Source organism: Musca domestica, unplaced genomic scaffold (genome assembly GCF_030504385.1).
Source record: "Musca domestica strain aabys unplaced genomic scaffold, Musca_domestica.polishedcontigs.V.1.1 18, whole genome shotgun sequence".
NCBI classification, from domain to species: Eukaryota; Metazoa; Arthropoda; class Insecta; order Diptera; family Muscidae; genus Musca; species Musca domestica.
In genome coordinates, this window is record NW_026712238.1 from 7663054 (window position 1) to 7685242 (window position 22189).

General features: G+C 36.6%; 1 protein-coding gene across 1 annotated transcript; it reads right to left on the reverse strand.

Annotated features, from left to right (window-relative positions):
- Positions 1-18588: 18588 nt before the first annotated feature.
- Positions 18589-20716, reverse strand: LOC101900551 (endothelin-converting enzyme 2). Its single transcript, XM_005183288.3, has one exon. The coding sequence runs from the start codon at positions 20630-20632 to the stop codon at positions 18653-18655; it is 1980 nt and encodes a 659-aa protein (XP_005183345.2). The 5' UTR covers positions 20633-20716; the 3' UTR covers positions 18589-18652.
- Between the last annotated feature and the right edge of the window lie 1473 nt (positions 20717-22189).

The window sequence follows — 22189 nt, forward strand, 5'->3', positions numbered from 1 at the left end:
CGCAAATCCCAATAGTATTTTATTTTTCGGCCTTAAATTGTAAATTACTAGAACTTCATTGATTATTGCTTCGAGCAATTTCAATATTACTTATATTAAGTTTCATAATTATTATTATTAATTATTACATTTAGTTTCCATGAACCTATTTTCTTATTAAATTATTTAAATAAAAAAAAATTATTTAAATTATTTGTGCTTTCCCCTTTTTTATTTCAAGGCATTTCGTAAATATAAAGGTGTTCAGAACAAGATACGTTTACTTAAGGCTTTCCCCTTTCTGTTCTTTGGAATTTTGTGTGACTCACATTAATTAGCTTGAATCTGTTTATAAAAAAAAAGATTTGTGGTCAATATTAGCATAATTCTGAATCATTGACTTGTTGGAGAAAATCAATTTCATTCATGCAATCTAATCTAAACAAATTGTTTCAAAATATTACAATATTTCCTATACATATCTATTGGCTGCAAAAGAATTGTCAATCAAACACATATCCGTTTTGATACATTTTTCATGTATGAGACAGTGGCATTTTTTTCTCACGCGAAAATATATTCAATTTGAACCAGTAAGGAAAGCTCAAAAGTCGGGCGGGGCCGACTATATGATACCCTACACCACTATGCATACTTAGTAGAGCTCTCGTAAAAAGGTTTATACAGGGCATTTCAGAGCTCTATGAGATATTTGGTACAAAATCAAAATCTATCTAATTCTATCGTGCATTTTACGAACTATAGCTATCTCTGAACCGGGTTTCTCCAAATTTTACGAAAATTCAGGTGATTTGGGCTGATATTGAATTTAAAACAGCTATTCCTGTGCTCCATCTAATACCTGGTACCAAATATCACGGTTGTGGAGTGAATATTATGAATGTATGGGACTAAAACACTAAAGCGGATGAAACATATATATGGTTGCTATAACTATATCTGCACCGATTTTCACTAAATTTGATATACTTGCTTCTAGGCTGAATTTGGTCCGATGTACTAAAATTCAGTCCATTTGGACTTATATCGGCCATTTGGTGCACAATTAACCTGAAATCGGATGAAGATATATATGGGAGCTATATCCAAATCTGAACCGATTTCGATAAAATTACAAACAGCTATTTCTGGGCTGTATCTTATATCTGGTACCAAATATCATTCTTGTGGAGTGCATATTACGAATGTGAGAGGCTTAAACACCAAATCGGATAAAACATATATATGGGAGCTATAGCTGTTTCTGAACCGATTTTCTCCAAATTTGTTGTATTTGCTTAAAGGCTAATCTCGGTCACATGTGCCAAAATTCGGGCCATTTGGGCTGATATTGGCCATTTGGTGGTCAATTAACCCGAAAACTGATGAAGATATATATGGGAGCTATATCCAAATCTGAACCGATTTCGATAAAATTTAAAACACCTATTTCTGTGCTCCATCTAATACCTGGTACCAAATATCACGGTTGTGGAGTGCATAGTAGGAATGTGAGGGACTTAAAGATCAAATCGGATGAAAGATATATATGGGAGCTATAGCTATATCTGAACCGATTTTCTCCAAATTTGATATACTTGCTTCCAGGCCGAATTCGGTTGGGTGTGCCAAAATTCAGGTAATTTGGACTGATAGTGGATATTTGGTGCACATTTAACCCGAAATCGGATGAGGGAGCTATATCTAAATTTGATCCGATTCTCCGATTCCAATTTCAATAGCGTTCGTCCTTGGGCCAAAAATATATTGTTTGGAAAATTTCATCTCAATCGGATAATAAATGCGACCTGCATTTTGTTCACAAGAATACATGGACAGACGGACGGACGGACAGACGGACTGACATGCATAAATCGACTCAGAAAGTGATTCTATGAAGGTTCTCAAAAGTAACTATGGGTCTATCTCGTTTCCTTCTCCATGTTACAAACAAATGTACAAAGACATAATACCCTTACCACTATGTGGTGTAGGGTATAATAAATATGGCGTTCGACTTTGTTCCTGCTTTCTTTTATGTCACCCTGTATTCTTCGAAAAGTAAATTCGGTTTTAATTCCTGACTTGCTTCTTGAATATCAAAAAGGAAATAGAATTTGTTGTTGTTAAGATTTTTAACGAATTAACTACAAATTTATATTCAACCATTTATTTGAAATTTTAAATGCAGAGACATTTGGGATGAGACCATAAATTTCAGGCAAACATAAATGGCTAAGAGAATTGTTAATTTGGGGAAATACCATTGATTCTGAGAACAAAGAAACGTCCATTATAATAAAGTGGGTTATAACAAAACAAAAACTTGGGTGTCATCAACTTATATACTGAGAATATATGAGAAAATCACAGAAACCGGAATCAACCTATACTTGGCAGGACATTTGTGCTCCCTATTAATCCAAAATATGGAACATTTTTATATCCCTTGGAATAACTCTTTCCGAAAATATTTACTTCATCTAAATCTGATAAAATAAAAATATTTGTGGTGGCTCAAAGGACATTCAGACATATATTCCCTATTTTATGGGAACAATTGTTAACCTCTTGTGTGTGTGGGGGGTTACGAAAAGTAGTGAAACGATACATTTTATATTCACGTCAGATCTCTCGCTGAGCTGACTTGTTTCGTAAGTTATGAGAGATACAAGTATTTAAAATTGTGACCATTTGTGGGGCAGATACCATAATGGCCAGGCCGATATCTATAGTCTTCACGCCAGATCTTGTGTTGATAAAAAATATTGTGATTTGTTAAATGTAAGGAAAATCGGATACTTGCTTCGCGTTTTAAAATTTTTTTATTCAAAATGTTGACCCATTGTAGGTACTAGAAGAAGTGAGCCCATATCTACCACATTTATGACAAATCTTGAAGTTATAAAAATATTAGAATATTTGACATTTTAAAGAGTATCTGATGCTTGTTTCGCATTTTATGAGAGTCATAATTATTCAAATATTGATATAAATGTTGGCATTTGCAAACTTTGCACAAAATAGGATGATCGTATGCGGTGTGGCATGTGGCACTGCCTTGCCGAAACCACATGTCATCCAAGTCAAGCTCTTGCGTTTTGGGCCAAAAAAATAAGTTGACGGTGGCGCTCACCATTCACAGTTACATTACGATTCGCAGCATCCTTGAAGAAGTACGGTCCAATGATATCACCATCATATAGCTTCGGTAGCTTTTGCAATGCTTCTGGCTGATCTTTAATACAAAAATGGTAATTGTTTGCCAGTGTTGTTCGTTTGTAAAGGTACGGTCACAGTGGACAAATGTTCGATCCAAATTTGTTTTCTCATATTTGACTGAACAAATGTAAAATTAAAACAGACATTACAGTCGAATATTTGACAGATTTTGTTTGTTCAAACAGTGTCAAATACTGATATGGGAAAACCTGTTTGACATGTGTTAACATTCGTAAAATACATATTTTCCCCATGAAATTGTTTGATCAAACTGTGTGGAAACATAAGTTTATTTGACCAAGGGAAATGGAGAGAGAGAGAAACAGAAAGAGAGAGATTAAAAGAGAGAAGGGAAACAAAAAATCAGCAAAAAAAAAAAACTGCAACAAAGTCAAAAGCCATAATTTTCACATTTTTTTTTTTTTAAATTTTATTGAATGAAAGCAAAAAATGTCGGAAATATCATTAAATTTTAGAATATTTTTAGATTTGTTTGAGTTGGTCACCTTTGGAACGAATTATGGCCTTTAAACGGCCAATGAAAACGTCACACGCTGCTTGAATGTTGCTCTGTGGTACTTTGGCCCATTCCCGGCGAAGCGCTTGCTTGAGGTGATCGACACTTTCCTATTTTTTAGTGCCAAACTTGCTTTCCAAAATGCTCCAAACACAATAGTCCAATGGATTGGTATCCGCAGATTATGGTGGCCATGTGCGCTGAAAATGTAGCGAGGAACCTCATTTTGTAACCATTCTTGGGTGGCGCGTGCGGTGTCCTGTTGGAATGTTTAAGGTCTGCGGCCAAAATGTTTGCGAGCTCAAGGCTTTAATACACCCACCAGAATATTTTCGCGATAACATTCCGCATTTATTCTGATGCCACGGTCGATTAATACGGGCGGAGAGCGTCCATCGGTTGTTATGGCGGCCCACACCATCACCATGGCCGGCGCTTGAGTTCTGGTTGCCAACCGTGCACCTTCGGCTGACCTCTTTGGCAAATAAACACGATCATTTTGTTTGTTTACAAACTGCTGGACATCGAATGTTTTCTCATGGAGAAAAAAAATTCGTCAGTTCACCACTTTCAGCCAAGCGAAGCAACTCTTGAGCTCTTTTGAGTCGATTTTCTTTCTGCTACGGTGTAAGTTCTTGCACTCTTTGGAATTTCAATGGTTTTACCCCGATCTCATTTTTTAAATATTTGCCGAATGGAATATTGCGATATGTTCAGCTCACGAGCAATTTGACAGCAGTCTGAAGTTGGTTGCAGTCTTTTCATCTCACCCTGTATATATACAATTCTCTTCCAGGGGGTAAAGTACTCACAGAACCCTGTGTAGAATTTCATACAATACCATTGAAAAATGTGGCTAAAATCATCAAAATACCGATTATCGGGGGGGGTTCAGTTATGTGCGGCTATCCGATATCGTGGACCGATATAGCCCATCTTCGAACTTGACCTGCCTGCAGACAAAAGACAAAGATTGCTGTAAAATTTTAGCTTCCTATTTTATATTTTATATCGTTTTGACTCTAGCGTGATAACAACAGATGGACAGACGAACGGACGCTGATCAGGAATATATATACTATGTTGGGTCTAAAATTATTATTTCCATGGGTTACAAACGGAATGGCGAACTTAGTATACCCTCCATTATGGTAGAGGATATAAAAATCGTTGATTTATTGGTGCAATCTTATCTCCGTCCGACTACCTTTAATTATTGTCATCTTGTTATAATGGTCCCCAAGAAATATAACACTCTCTCATCCACTTTTACTCTCTTTCTCTCTCTCTCTCTCTCCCACTTTCATACTTTTCTGAAAAGGAGAATTGGATATGAAAAGCCGGTTATTTAGCACATACGATAAATTGCAATGCATTCAGTTTAAATCCAACATCAGAGGGAAATACATCGCGGTTGTTCGTTTGCAATTTTTTTTAACCGGTTTTATTTTACGTACATCTCTTAATATTCAAAGCCAAACACTTGAAAAGATGTTAAAAGTTATAGCAATTGTCATTTTATTGATGGTCGGAATTTGTGGCAGCTACAGCAGTATTATTGATGAACACAGCTCTATTGATATGAAGCCAACAAGTGAGGGTCCAGCGATGGCCATGGATATATCATCAGACCGTAGTGTAGACGATGACGACGATTTGGCAAAAGCGTCAATTTTTTCAGGCATTGAAAAATCAACAACCGAAGGTGTGCCACATATACGGCGACGCGGTCCCATTCGACTCAATAGAAATTGTAAATGTATCCTTCATGGACGTTGCTCCAAATTGGAAGTGTGCAACAGAAGGTAATGTGAAAAACGGGAATTTCCTTTATCACATTGTAACTGCATAGAAATAAGTAGTAAAAATTATGATTTTTTGTAATAAAGTGACTGTGAACTACATATAAGTAATGTGTGTATTAATTATTATGCCGCGGATCATGTCATTCTAGCACTCAGAAATAAAATTAGTAGGATGAAACACACTAAAATCCTGCACACTTCTCGAAAAAATGTTGCGCTTTTGCCCTAAAATTTTGTGTCTTTCCGCAGAAGATCGTGAACATATCTTTAAATTGTATCTCCAAGAGTGTGTGTGGATTGAAAATATATATTTTCAAAACAGTTGATGCGACCGACTGCAGGTTTTAACTTAGAGATTTTTGACTCTATTTATTAAATACATATTTGCTAATAAAGAAACATTTTCATTTTTACTAAGCTCAGAGAGAGAGAAGGATGTTTCACCAAATCTAAAATTCATTTCTACACCCTCAGTCATATGACTACAGAGGGTGTATATCATTTGTTACGGTTAAAACGTGCCTCATGAAAGATCCTATGTATCTTTGGACCAAATCCGTTTCAGGACATTTGGAGTCGATCTAGAGATGTCGGTCGGTCGGTCGGGCTTCAAACGGCCAATGAAACCGTCACACGCTACCCCAATGTTGCTCTGCGGTATTTTGGCCCATTCCCGGTGAAGCGCTTGCCTAGGGTGATCGACACTTTGGTATTTTTTGGTGCGAACCTTGTTCTCCAAAATACTCCAGATACAATAGTCCAATGGATTGGTATCCAGATATTTCGGTGGCCATTATGCGTTGGAAATGAAGCGAGGAACCACATTTTGTAACCATTCTTGGGTGGCGCATGCTGAGTCCTGTTGGAATGTCCAAGGTCTGCGTCCAAAATATTTACGTGCCCAAGGCTTAAATACACCCTCCAGAATATTTTCGCGATAATATTTGGCATTAATTCTGATGCCACGGTCGATTAATACGAGCGGAGAGCGATCATCGGTTGTTATGTCGGCCCACACCATGGTCGGCGCTTGAGTTCTGGTGGCCAAACGAAGGTGCACATTTTCAGCTGACCTCTTTGGAAAGTAAACCCGATTATTTCTTTGTTTATAAACTGCTGGACAGCGTATGTTTTCTCATCGAAGAACACTCAAATTCGGCAGTTCACCACTTTCGGCCAATCGAAGCAACTCATTAGCTCTTCTGAGTGTATTTTCTGTTGCGGCGTAAGTTCTTGCACTTTTTGGAATTTCAATTGTTTTACCCTGAGCTCATTTTTCAATATTTGCCGAATGGGATATTGCGATATGTTCAACTCACGAGCCATTTTTCGTCCAAGTCGCTTCTTTACTTTTCGAACCATTTCTGATGATGTTGCTGTTTTCTTCCATCCACTGCCTTGACGCCCGGATACGCAACCAGTATCATGGTAACAAGCGATGGTACAAGACACAAAAATGTATTCACATTTACATGCTGGAGTGCTCTAACGATAGCCACTTGAGGGTTTCCAGCCAAATGTAAAGAAATCACATCATCACGCTTGAATTCCATCACGAATAACTTTTTTCTGGAAAAGTCTCACCAAAATGCTTTTGTAAGCTTGTAAACAATATAATGACCTGTCACTGGAATAATTTTAACAGCTGTCGGACGATTGCTTTTGAATTACTGCAGTCTGAAGTTGGTTGCAGTTTTGATCTCACCCTGTAAATGTTCGATTTTCTTGTAATTTTGCCTATACCAATACTTCGGTCGACTATGTCTGGTACCTCACGCACATTGAAACCTTTTCTAAAAATTATCACATATCTCATATTATTATCACATATCTCATATCGACTACTACGATGTAGTCCAAAACTGACACGTCGCAATATTTGTATCATATCTATTTATGATCGGTTCAAAATAAACAATAATGGCCCATTCTGTCGGCATCTGTCGGCAAAACCGACTGATACTTTTTAACTTTTTGTGTTCTCACCCATAGTTTGATATAAATATTTCCACGGACCATTCGTTTTATATGATGTACCTATACATTGATCTAACTATCTTGGTGATTGCCGGTATATTGAGTTCTGTCTCTCGCAAATATTCGGAATTTTAAGGATAACCGTTTTGATATTTAGCTGATACATCCAAACTATAAGCTCTACACATTTCCAATAATTGAATATTTTTGTAATGAGAAATAACTCCATTATATTTCCTGGTAATACCCTACACTGTCATACAATTGACCCTGCCCAACTGTGCTAGATTTTTTATTTATTTATTTTTTTTTTTTTTTGTGCTATGGCATGCGTATGTCGGACTAAATAATTTGTTTGGTTGGAAAATCATCAAATTACCAAGAAAAACAAAATAACAATAATGACTTGAACCAGATAACTTGTAACGAGAGTAGATAGTTACTCCGATGTAAACACGTTTCTGTTCAAATTTATAGGGTTATTATTGCAGGTCTTCTTTAAGAGATAACTCTTCTTAAACAGAAAATCGGAAAAATGAAGGGAAATTGCTAGATTGAAGCTGAACTTTTGAAATTTTGTATTCTGGTTCCTCTTGGTGGTTGGTTTTGGAAATAGGTACTACAAGTGCGCGAAAAGTACGAAATAGTACTAATTTGGTATTGGCTGAACAAATAGTGTTTGAAATCTGAAATTTGATATAAGGGTGGTTGTTCATTTGTAACCTGGATTATACGAAAAGTACTGAATGCTACTACATTTGGTATTATATTTGGTTTGGAAATGCGTCCCATATTTGCACGAAAAATACTAAATTCTACTAAATTTGGTTTGGGACGAAGGGATAGAGCTTGAAGCCACAAATTTATTATTAAGGTCGCCCTTGATATTTGGTATTGAGATATGGAGGTGGTTTCGGAAGTGTTAACTATTTTTATATAAAAGTTACTTAAACTGGTATAGAATGCTGGAATTGAGCTGAAATCCTGAAATGACATGAATATTACTCTTGGTCTCTGTGATTAAGATATGGAGGTGGTTTTGTACTGTACTCACAAGAAATTCCTTTTGTGGATTTAAAGAAAATTCCATCGAAAAATGTATCTAAAAAATTAAAAATTGTGCCTTAAATCATCAAAATTCCGATTATCGGGGGGTACGATTATATGGGAGCTACACGATATCGTGGCCCTACAGGGTGAGATAAAAAAACTGCAACAATGTCAAAAGCCATAATTTTTAATTTTTTTAATTTTATTGAATGAAATGAAAATGTCGGAAATAGCATCAAATTTTAGAATAAGTTTAGATTTTTTGGAATTGGTCATCTTTGGCACGAATTATGGCATTTAAACGGCCAATGAAAACGGCACACGCTGCCCGAATGTTGTTCTGCGGTATTTTGGCCCATTCCCGGCGAAGCGCTTGCTTGAGGTGGTCGACACTTTGGTATATTTTAGTGTCAACCTTGCTTTCTAAAATACTCCAGACACAATAGTCCAACGGATTGGTATCCGGAGATGTTGGTGGCCATTGTGCGCTGGAAATGAAGCGAGGAATCCCACACCATCACCATGGCCGGCGCTGAAATTCTGGTGGCCAAGCGAAGCTGTACATTTTCAGCTGATCTCTTTGGCAAGTAAACACGATAATTTTGTTTGTTTACAAACTGCTGGACAACGAATGTTTTCTCATCGGAGCGGAGAAAACCAAATTAGGCAGTTCACCACTTTCGACCAAGCGAAGCAACTCTTTAGCTCTTTTGAGTCTATTTTCTTTCAGTTGCGGGGTAAATTCTTGCACTTTTTGGAATTTCAATGGCTTTATTCCGAGCTCATTTTTCAATATTTGCCAAATGGAATATTGCGATATGTTCAGCTCACGAGCCATTTTTCGTCCACTTCGACGCGGGTGTCGATCAAGTCGCTTCTTTACTTTTCGAACCATATCTGCTGATGTTGCGGTTTTCTTCCATCCACTGCCTTGACGCCGGGATACGCTACCAGTATCACGCAAAACGTGCGATGGTACGAGACACAAAAGATTTATTCAGATTCAAATACTGGAGTGCTCTAACTATGGACACGTGTGGTTTTTCCGCCAAATATAAAGAAATTACACTATCACGCTTGAAATCCATTTTCTTTTTTCCGGAAAATTCTCACCATAGCGCTTTTGCACGCTTTCAAACAATATAATGAGCCGTCACTGGAATAATTTAAACAGCAGTCGGATGAGTGGCTTATAAATGACAGCAGTCTGAAGTTGGTTGCAGTATTTTCATATCACCCTGTATATATACAATTCTCTTCCAGGGAGTTAAAAACTCACATATAACTCCCTTTGTAGAATTTCATACAATACCATTGAAAAATGTGGCTAAAATCATCAAAATACCGTATGTCGGGAGGTACAGTTATTTGGGGGATATATGATATCGTGGACCTATATAGACAATTCTTTTTCAGGGGATAAATTAGTGAAGAAGAGGTCCTTGTGTAGAATTTCAAACAATTCCATTGAAAAATGTGGCTCAAATCATCAACATACCGATTATCGGGGGGTATAGTTATGTGGGGCTATACGATATCGTGGACCGATATATCGCATCTTCGAACTTGACCTGCCTGCAGACAAAAGACAGATTGGTGCAAAATTTTAGCTTCCTATTTTATATTTTATATCGTTTTGACTCTAGCGTGATAACAACAGATGGACAGACGAACGGACGCTGATCAAGAATATATATACTATGTTGGGTCTAAAATTATTATTTCCATGGGTTACAAACGGAATGATGAACTTAATATACCCTCCATTATGGTAGAGGGTATAAAAATCGTTGATTTATTGGTGCAATCTTAACTCCGTCCGACTACCTTTAATTATTGTCAACTTGTTATAATAGTCCCCAAGAAATATAACACTCTCTTACCCACTTTTACTCTCTTTCTCTCTCTCACTCTTTCATACTTTTCTGAAAAGGAGAATTGGATATGAAAAGCCGGTTATTTAAACATACGATAAATTGCAATGCATTCAGTTTAAATCCAACATCAGAGGGAAGCATATCGCGGTTGTTCTTTTGCAACTTCTTTTTTGTATAATACCGGGTTCATTTTACGTACATATCTAATGTTCAAAGCCAAACACTTGAAAAGATGTTGAAAATTATTGCAATTGTCATTTTATTGCTGGTCGGAATTTGTGGCAGCTACAGCAGTATTATTGGTGAACACAGCCCTATTGATATGAAGCCAACAACTGAGGGTCCAGCGATGGCCATGGATCTATCATCGGAGCGTAGTTTAGACGATGAAGACGATTTGGCAAAAGCGTCAATTTTTACAGGCATTGAAAAATCAACAACAGAAGGTCTGCCACACATACGTCGACGCGGTCCCATTCGACCCAATAGAAATTGTAAATGTATCCTGTATGGACGTTGCTCCAAATTGGAAGTGTGCAACAGAAGGTAATGTGAAAAAAGGGAATTTCCTTTATCGCATTGTAACTGCATAGAAATAAGTAGTAAAAATTATGATTTTTTGTAATAAAGTGACTGTGAACAATTTATGAGAATATTTTTGAGTGTATTGATTATTGTACCGCAGATCGTGGTGGAGAGACGTCTTCTTTACCTGGGTGGGAGAAAATTTTAAGTTAGCACTCAGAAACAAAAGTAGTGGGAGAAAACACACTAAACCCCTGCACACTTCTGGAAAAAATTTGCGCTTTTGCCCTAAAATTTTGTGTCTTTCCGCAGAAGATCGTGAATATCTCTTTAAATTGTATCTCCAAGAATGTGTGTGGATTGAAAATATATATTCACAAAACATTTGATGCGACCGACTGCAGGTTTAAACTTAGAGATTTTTGACTCTATTTATACCCTACATCACAAGGTGGTCAGGGTATTATGTCTTTGTGCATTTGTTTGTAACAGGCAAAAGGAAACGAGATAGACCCATAATTCCTTTTGATGATCTGCATAGAATCACATTCTGAGTCGATTTATGCATGTCCGTCCGTCCGTCTGTCCATTTATTTTTGTAAACAAATTACAATTCGCATTTATTGTCCTATCCAGATGAAATTTAGCACAAATCACTTGTTTGGTCCATGGACGAACCCTATTGAAATTGAAGATAATAGGTAAAATTTTAGTTATAGCTCCCACATATATCTTCGTCCGATTTGCCTTTTATTGTGCACCAAAAGTGTTATATCAGCCCGAATAGTATGGAATTTTGCACATACAACCAAATTAGGCCTGAAAATAAGTATGCCAAATTTGATCGATTCGGTTAAGATATAGCTATAGCTCCCATATATATTGTTCATCCGATTTGTTATATTTGTTACCCACAGCCGTAATATGCACTCCGTAACAACGATATTCAGGGAAATATATGAAATACAGCTCCGAAATATCTTTGCCAAATTTTATTAAGATCGGTTCAGATTTGGATATAGCTCTGATATCTATCAGGGAGGGAGAGGGAGATAGAGAGGAAGGGAGAGGGAGAGACGTAGTACCAATATTCACCAAGTCTAAAATTCATTTCTATACCCTCAGTCATGTGACTACAGAGGGTATATATTATTTGATACGGTCAAAACGTGCCTCATCAAAGATCCTATGTGCCTTTGGACCAAATCCGTTTCAGGACATTGGAAGTTGATCTAGGGATGTCCGTCGGTCTGGTTGGCTGGCTGGCTGGTGGGCATGATAACACTCGAAGAGAGTATCCGATTTTGTCCTAACTTGCTACATCGTAATATTATTGTTGAACTTAGATGGAATTCGGAGATAGGCAATATAGACAGAAAATAATTTACCTCATAAAACAAGAAAGGACTCTCCGATTTTGTTCAAACTGTGCAAATCCTAATAATTGTATTAGTCTGTGAAAATGGACATTATTCTTCCGTCAAGTATCTCCTCCATAAAGGGTTAAAATTTTAAAATTTATAACTCCTATAAAATGTAAAATAACATACCGATTGCCTTCAAATTTCACATATCCCAATATTTTTATCAACACAGGATCAAGTAAGAAGATGGTATACAGCGGACCACTCTTTCAAGCCCCTCCCCCAATAGGGGCCACAAATTTGAATAACCATGAAACTCATAATACGCTAAACAAAAATCCGATTATTTTCAAACTCGCCAGATGCCATAATTCTATCAACTCAATGTGTATAATGAAAATGGAATATGTCGGTCTACTACTCACGCATAAAGGGTCAGAATTTTGAACAATCATGAAGCTCATGAAACGCGAAACCAAAATTCGATTATTTTCAAACTTGGCACATCCCAATATTTCTATTAACACAAGATCTGCAACGAAGATGGAATATGTCGGTCCACTGCTTCTGGTACCTTACCCACAAAAGGGTCAACATTTTAAATACCAAAACGCTGATGAAATGCCAAATAAGCATACGATTTTCTTCAAATTTCACACAACCCAATATTTTTACTAACGCAAGATTTGATGTGAAGATAAAGATATCTTCCTACAAACGTTTACAATTTTCAATACCTGTATATCTCATAACTTACAAACCTTGGTATATCTAAATATTTCTCTCAACCAGCGATCTGATGTGAATATGGAATTTATTGGCCCACTCCTTTCTAGTACCTTCCTCACAAAAGAAAATGGATGTTCGATTTTCTTTAAATATTGCATCAGTATTTGTTGAGATGGAATATTTCTATATACGTTGTGAATTTTCGAAATTTTTTCGAAATTATAACCCTTTGTGAGGAAGTATTAGAAGATTTGGACCAAAATTGTAAATTTTCGCACCGAACCTGCACCCAAGCAAATCTATGCAAACTTCAAAGTTGGTAAAAATTGGTAGATTTCGTCCTGCAAAATTCTTACATTTTGCTCATTGGTTCATTTTAACCGCTAAACTTAACCGATGGTCATACAAGGGCTCTGCTCTGTCCTACACTCTAACTTTATGAGAAATTCCGTGTCTATTGGTTTTCAATCGCGACTTGAAGAGCGACTGTAAAATCTAGACAATTTTTAGATATTTCTTCCATTTTAACCCCTATATATGCAAACTTCTTCCAAATACAAAAAGTTCATAAAGACCGGACGATAATTGCGACCTGAATATAATATCACCAACATGAAGTGTTATACGGGAAAAACATTGTACAAAATGTACAATTCAAATAGAAACAACTAAAAAAGTATTGGCCATTTGTGGGGAGGTACCAAAGGAGTGGACCGATCTTGCCTCTCTTAACACCAGACCTTGGGTTTACATAAATATTGGATTTGTGTGAAATTTGAAGACAATCGGACTCTTACATCACATTTTATGAGAGTTGTAATTATTCAAAATTTTGACCATTTGTGTGGGAGGTACTTGATGGAGTGGACCGATATTGTCCATTTTCACACCTGACACTGACGCAAATATTTGGATATGCAAAGCAAATTTGGGTTATTTTTTTCACTTTTTGTGCAAAAAATATATTTTTTGAAAATTTTGACCTTTAGTGGGGGAGGTACCAGAAGCAGTGGACTAATATTGCACATCTGCGAACGCGATCTAAGTTTGACTAAAATATTACGATGTACCGTTTGGACCAAATCGGTTACTCCCTTCGAGAGTTATCGTTCCCACCAGCCAGATAGACAGACGGACATCGCTAGATCGACTCCAAATGTTCTAAAACCGTTTTTCGACTAGGCACGTTTTGACCGTATCAAATTGTATATACCCTCTATGGCTGAGGGTATAATTAGGTATGACATGACAATAGAACTATTGCATTGTGCAAATCGCGTTGTAGCGTCAAATATCTTCAATGGTTGCAACTGAACGCTAAATAGTTCAAAGAATTTTACAATGTGAGTTTTCATTTATTTATTTTTTCACATTCAAGTCTAATGTTACAATGCAACAACTAGTTTCTTTAATTGTTAATTCTGCGAAATGCATTTAATGTTAACAGAGTGAATATTCTTTCTAGATGTATGTACATGGGCAGTGCATTATATACTATTCTGTTAGCGACAGTAATAATAACATTGTGAGATTTTTGAAATGAAAATAGAGTAAGTGTACCAGTAGTCGGCAGTTTTAGGATATTCGATTTTTCAATCTTTCAACATTCTGAGTGAAAGCTTTCAATTGCTAAAAAATAAAGTTGTTCAGATTCCAAATTTTGTTTACTTTTCGAAATAGTAAACAAAAATTGAATTTGTTTTTTATTAAATTGTCAAAATTTGCAATTTTACTAAAAAAGTACTTTTTTGCCAGTAGTCGGCACCATTTTCCAATGCTCGGCATGTCTATTTGCCAGTAGTCGGCATATGGTATTTCAGTAAAAAAAATATTATTTTGTATATTTTTTTTATTTTAAATATTAAAAAACAATGTTATATTAATAATTCACAGTTTAATCCAGAATTTGAAATTAATTTCGTTTTTAAATAGTCTTTTATTTAATTATCATTACCTTCAGTAACGTATGGACTTTCATTTAAAATAAAAATGTGATTAAATAAAAAAAGGAAAAAGTACCTTTCTTATATTTGGAATTTGTGAATTGATCTTTTTCGTTTAGATAGCCAACATTTTTTTAAATGCCACCGCAATCTAAAACCTCCAATGGCTGATTTAAAAAACCTACTTAATTTAGAAAAGTTGGTCGAAAAGCACAAATAAAAACAGCTGCCGACTATTGGCAAATTTCTTTTTTTCTGTTCCTAATGTCGGCATTAAATAATATAACAGAAAAAAGCTTGATTTGCATGTTTTTAAGTTATAAAATGATCTTTAGATTGTTATTTACTATTGTAAAATATTTCTGATTCCAAAAGTATTAAATTTAATTTTCTTAAATCGATTATTAATTTGACGCCACCACTAATTTTTTCTTTAAAAACAAGCACTATAACACGCGTTGGTAGACACTCACTGATGAAAACCGTTATTCTTTCGTAATAAATGATCGGAGCTCATTTTTTTTTTTTAAGAAAGAGAGCAGAGAACACTGTTGGCGTTTTTTGCAATTATTTCATTATTTGGTCAATTTTATTCTTGGTTATTAAAGTTTAAATTTAAAAACTGCCGACTACTGGGAAATGCCGAACTTATGCACACTTACCCAATGACAATAGAAAACATTTGCAAACTTATTTAAGTACTACTTGACCTAGTCCGTGTTGGTGGCCTGCCGTTTTAATATACCCTCCACCATACATTAAAGGGTATATTAAATTTGTCATTCCGTCTGCAACACCTCGAAACATTCTCTACAGGTCCACTAATTGGTATAGCGCTAATTAAGGTTATTGTCATAATTTAATTTCCAACCAAATTAATTAAAACCAAATTTAATAATAATAACACGTTCGATTCAGGTCCATTAATTGGTATGCTCCCCATAAAACGGTACCTCCAGATTTTCGGTATTTTGAATGTTTCTGCCTCAATTTAAAATTAGAGGATAATATAGGTTTCGCTATTTATTTTAGTTTGTCTTTCAAATTAAAACTAAGTTAACATATTTTACTTTTTTATACCCTCCGCCATACATAGTATGGAGAGTATATACGGATCGTTATTCCGTTTGTAACTCATCGAAATAATAATTTTAGACCCAACAAAGTATATATATTCTTGAACAGCGTAAAATTCTAGACCTGTCCGTCCGTCCGTCTATACGTCTGTTGTAATCACGCTACAGTCAAAACGAATTAGGATGGGAAGCTAAAATTTTGCACATATCTGTCTTTTGTCTGCAGGCGGGTCAAGCTCGAAGATGGACTATATCGGTCCACTATATCGTATAGCCCCCATCTAACAGTAGCCCCCATTTTCGGTATTTTGATGATTTTAGCCACATTTTTCCATGGAATTGTCTGAAATTCCACACAAGGACTCCCTTGTGAGTACTTTACTCCCTTAAAGATAATTGTCTATATAGGTCCACGATATCGTATATCTCCTATATAACGGTACCCCCCGATATTCGGTATTTTCATAATTTTAGCCATATTTTTCAATGAAATTTTCTTAAATTCCACACGAGGAGTTCATTTTGAGCACCTTATCCCTTGGAAGAGAATTATCATAGGTCTACGATATCGTATAGCCCCCATATAACGGTATCCCCCGATATTCGGTATTTTTATGATTTTAGCCATATTTTCCAACGGAATTATCTGAAAATCCACACAAGGAGTTCGTTGTACTTTACTCCCAGACATAGATTTGTCTATATAGGTCCAGAATATCGTATATTCCACCATTTTTTTTCCAAAAATTTTAATGGGTTTTATTTATTTGATTATTTAATTTTTTTTCTGAAGATTTTCTAATTCATTTCAAATGATGGACGGCCGAACTTACTGCTTTTTTACTTGTTCATTATTAATTTTACTTTGATAAGAAATTGGCGGAGAGTATAAAAAGGTCGCCTCGGCTGAACTTATAGCCCTAATTACATATTCTGTTCTGTCCCAACCATACGGCTAGAAGGGTATATATCATTTTATACGGACGAAACGTGCCTCATCGAAGAAGTGGTTTTAGACCTTAGGTCTCTTTGGACCACATCCGTTTCAGGACTTTAAGAGTCGATCTATGGGTGTCAATCCATCCGTCTAGCTGGCTGGGTGGTGTGTATGATAACTCTCAAAGACAATTTCCGAACTTGGTACATCGTAATATTATTGACCAGCTTATATCGAGTTCGGAGATGGGCTACATCGGTCAATCCTTCTGGCATCTACCCCACAAATCGTCAAAATTTTCAAAGAAAATAAGTTTCCGTACGAAAAAAAGCAAGGGTCATCCGAAATTTGGAACGATTACAGAGTGAGCTAAAAAAACTGCAACCAATTTCAGAATGCTATCATTTCTAAGTCACTCGTCATGTATCTTAATATTTATGTTAACCATAGATCTAATGTATATTTCGGCTCACTCCTTCTAATTAAACTTTTGACTAACAATTATTCCCACAGAATTATATATAAATGTACGATTTTATTTAAATTCCATAATGAACATCCCAACATTTTTTTTCACTAGTACATTGCGCCTATCAAAACATTCTCCATAAAGTATCAAGTATCTCATATAAAATATATGAAGTAGTCGATATAGGCCAATTCTAGCACCTTGTAATATTTATATCTCAATTAGGTCAGTTACAATATTTGCCAAACCTTTCGGATCATTCAAAAGCTTGAAAAATCATAACGCAAGTCTATGCCTATGTAAACAAGCAGACATTCGTTGAGGGTATACCTCTGTCGGCAAAAGCGACTGGTACTTTTTAACTTGTTTCGCATTACCATAGATGTTCCCTCCGGACCCATCGCTTTGGACGACTTTTAGTTTTGGGTGACATACCCAACATTCCCCCTCAACCTTTTTGGCATTGCCTCTTTAGACGATGTACATTTTTTTGGGCCGAACTTCTAATATCCTCCACCTTAGGGTAATGGAAACATTAGAACCACTTATGACCCACAAATACCAATTTTTAGACATATTCTTGGGAAAATGTGGCAAAAATCATTAAAATACAAAATATCGGGAGGTACCTCTATATAGGCCTATACAAAACCGTAGACCTATACATACAATATTTCGCCAACGGAGCTAGAACTCATTTTTAGACAAATCCGTGATAAAATGAGACAAAAACCATCAAAATACCGAATATCGGAAGATACCGTTATATGGGGGCTATACCAAAGCGTGGACTGATATATCTCATTTTCAATACCAACCATCCTAGACAGAATACAAATTATTCTGCTAAATTTTGACGCTTTACGTGAAAAAATGTGGGATGTATCGTGATTTCAACAGAGAGACGGATTGACAGACGGACATCGTTGAATCGTCTTAGAATTTTATGCTGATTATGAATATATATACATTATGGGGTCTACGACGAATATTTAGGGATGTTACAAACGGAATGACAAAAAGTTAATATGCTCTCCTTTCCAAGGTGGAGGGTATAAAAATATAACGTTTCCTGTACAATGACAAAATAAAAAAAGTTTTTTTTTTATAAAATATTTTATTTCGTATCGATCTATTTTTTTTTTTAATAATAATAATTCGGAAAAATTTATATTTACTTTGCTAATTATCATTTTTATGCCAAAAAAGTATTCCATGAACCGGTCCACGCTCACAGCCAAATGCTCGCGAAAAATCTCCGATATGATTCACAGCGAAATTGACAATTTTCCGATTCATTGTGCTCTGCGACGGTCGATGGTAGCTGGCATCCACTGTACCGCAATACATTTGTGCAAAGTTGAGGAAAAATGATTTCAACAAATTCGCATCGTACTGATCTTCCCTGAATGCCTGATAGGCCAAACGCAGGCCATTGATGGCACTGTCAACTTCTTCGGTTTCGCCACGATGATTTTGCGCTATGTGTTCGTAATCCACTCGGAAATCCCAATTTTCAACGAGCATATCGAGAACATAGGAGAACACCTGACCATAGGCGCTGACATCAATGTCGGCAATGGTAAATTCGTACATTATTTGACGGCCCATCAGATAGCCTATGGAACTGTAGATGTATGCCGATGGTAATTCGGGCCGATAGAACGGATGTTGGAGGATGGCAAGTGGCACCAGGACGGCACGTTGTCTTGGCAAAATGTAGGGTAGCAGGGAATTTGCTGTGTCATACTGTTCCAGTGGCAGGAATTCCAAGGCATTACGCCTGAGACGCTGGTTCAGATGATGATGTGTGGCCTGGAAATTAAAGTTGTAGATTCTCAAACGATTGCCATAGTAGTCCTCGGGATTGAGGCTTAAGCTGCGGTACAACTCTTCCAGGCTATGCGAGGAGAGATAGCCCACTCTCAGCTGCAGCGTGCGCAACTTGGCCCTAAAGAATTTCATCATGGACTGATCCAGATTGTAGACATTGCGATTGAGCACTCTCAGAAATGTCTGCTTGAGTTTGGTGAACATTCTGCTGACCACATCTATTTCAGTTTCCAGTTCAGGATGATTCTGATCGAACAGCCACTGGGTGGGCAGGGGAAACAGCAATCGGGTGCTGGCTACACAATCTCGGTATTCGTTTTTAAATTGTTTATAGTTGAGATAGCTAAGGAATTTCATTTGCAGGTATTCACAAACAAAGCGGGCCTCGTAGGTCTGTAGAAAATCCACAACCGCCCTAAGGTAGGCAATGTTTGTTACCACCACTTCCATTGTGGGATCCAGATTGTCATTGTCCAAAAGAACGCTAATGTATTGCAGCAACCATGGCTGATCACTCAAACCGCTGATGGTGGCGAACAGAATCTGTTCATCGGATTCATATTTGGTTTTCAACACCAAAAGTTTATTATCCAAATCTTGGACATCACTCCAGAGGGTGTGATATTCTCGTTCGGGCATGAGAAATCTTATGGTTCCAGTTATTACATCATAACGCAGCGTGTTCATTTTGTGGTTACCCAAATCCTGAGGTGATCCCAATTCCAGAATCAATATATTGGGATTTGTATCCTTCGGGACGGCCGATTCATGGATGATGACATCGTTCAGGCCATATTTTCGTAGTATGGCCAACATACGTATCCAATCATATTGCTGTGAGGGATAATACCCCTGACTTCCTTGGCTTATACTTATGGGCCATTGCAGGTCGTGTTCATGGGTTTCTAACCACTTTAAATAATCCACAGTGGCTGGTGCCTCGGTGCTCAAACAAGATTTGTAATAATTCGAAACTTCTTGGGCGAATTTCCTTTGGCTGATTTGGGTGACATTTTGCAGAATTTGTTTCATCTCCATGTTGATTTCAAAATCTAGTCTTGTCAGGGTCTCTTGATAAGTTCTTCCCCCTTCCGGATTCCAATTGCCACAGGCATAACCATAGAAATCGTCACAGGGTGAAATATTCCTATCCATAGATAACAGATAAAGGCGTTCCTGGACATCATCCCGCAAATCGAATTGATGATAATCGTCCGAACGGGAGGAGCGTCCAGATGGCGGTGGGTGTGATGAATTGGTTTGTGCGAAACCAATAACAACAATAAACCACAGCAGTATTGCAATGATGGGTATTTTTATTTTCTTCATTTTTTTGATTTGTTTTTTTTTAGAACTTCCGAATCCGATCACACTCTGCTATCAATCGTGGCGAAATATCAACTGAACTAGCCATTACTGCATCCGCATCTGCCACCGTACCGTAAACGCAATTTCTTATCGCAAATATTTTTCTTTTGAATATAGACATTTTTAGGTGTCATTATTTAAATTCGCCTGAAATTTTTTCCGCTATAGTTTCGTCTAATCTCTATAACCTTAAGTTTTATTATTATTATTATTATTACTTTTTTTGTTTTTTTTTTTTTTTTTTTTTTTTTGCAAACTGTGAGTGCCGTAATTTTCAAGCAAAGCAACAATTCTACGTGCTCGTAAACTCAATGACAAAACAAAATTCGAAATTCTCAGAGGTCTTCATAATCTCCTAAGTGCGTATTTCGTGACATCTAATCTGATGTTTTGAGAATATACTATTTTAAAAATGCATTGAGGTTAAATCAGATCAATTACCCTATTCGACATGGCTTTGTATATCCTCAGCCATATGGCTATAGAGGGAGGGTACATATCATTTGATACGGCCAAATCGTGCCTCATCGAAATAACGGTTTTATATCCTAAGTCTCTTTGCACCAAATTCGTTTGAGGACATTTAGAGTCGATCTAGGGGTTGAACTCCGTATGTCTGTCGTAGACCCCATAATGTATATATATTCATAATCAGCATAAAATTCTAAGTCGATTTAACGATGTCCGTCTGTCTGTCTGTCTGTCTATTGAAATCACGATACAGTCCACATTATTTGACGTAGAGCGCCAAAATGTAGCAGAGCAATTTGTATTGTGTTTAGGATGATTGGTATTGAAAATGAGATGTATCGGTCCACGTTTTGATATAGTCCCAATATAACGATACATCCCGATATTCGGTATTTTGATTATTTTTGCCACACTTTTTCACGGATTTGTTTGAAAATTGGCATTTGTAAGTCATAATGGGTCCTAGTTCGTGCGGCGAAACATTGTATGTATAGGTTCACGCTTTGGTATAGCCCCCATATAACGGTACCTCCCGATATTCGGTATTTTGATTATTTTTGTTAAATTTTTTCACGGATTTCTCTAAAAATTGATATTTGTTGGTCATAATGGGTTCCAGCTCCAGTGGCGAAACATTGCATGTATGGGTCCGATATTCGGTAATTTGATGGTTTTGGCCACATTTTTTTCTCTGAATTGTCTAAAAATTGGTATTTGTAGGTCATAATGAGTGCTAGTTCGTGTGGCGAAACATTGTATGTATAGGTCCACGTTTTGATATAGTCCCCATATAACGGTTCCTCCCGATATTCGGTATTTTGATGATTTTTGACACATTTTTTTAAGAATTTCTCTGAAAAATAATATTTTTAGGTCATAATGGGTCCCAGTTCGTGTGGCAAATCTTTGTAATTATAGGTCCACGATTTGCTATAGCCCCCATATAACGGTATCTCCCGATATTCGGCATTTTAATGGTTTTTGCCACATTTCTTCGCGGATTTGTCTAGAAATTGGTATTTGTTGGTCTTAATAGGTTCTAGCTCT

What these genes read in the sequence shown, in the direction of transcription:
- LOC101900551 (XM_005183288.3), bottom strand. Translation starts at nt 20,632, where the DNA reads ATGAAGAAAATAAAAATACCCATCATTGCAATACTGCTGTGGTTTATT.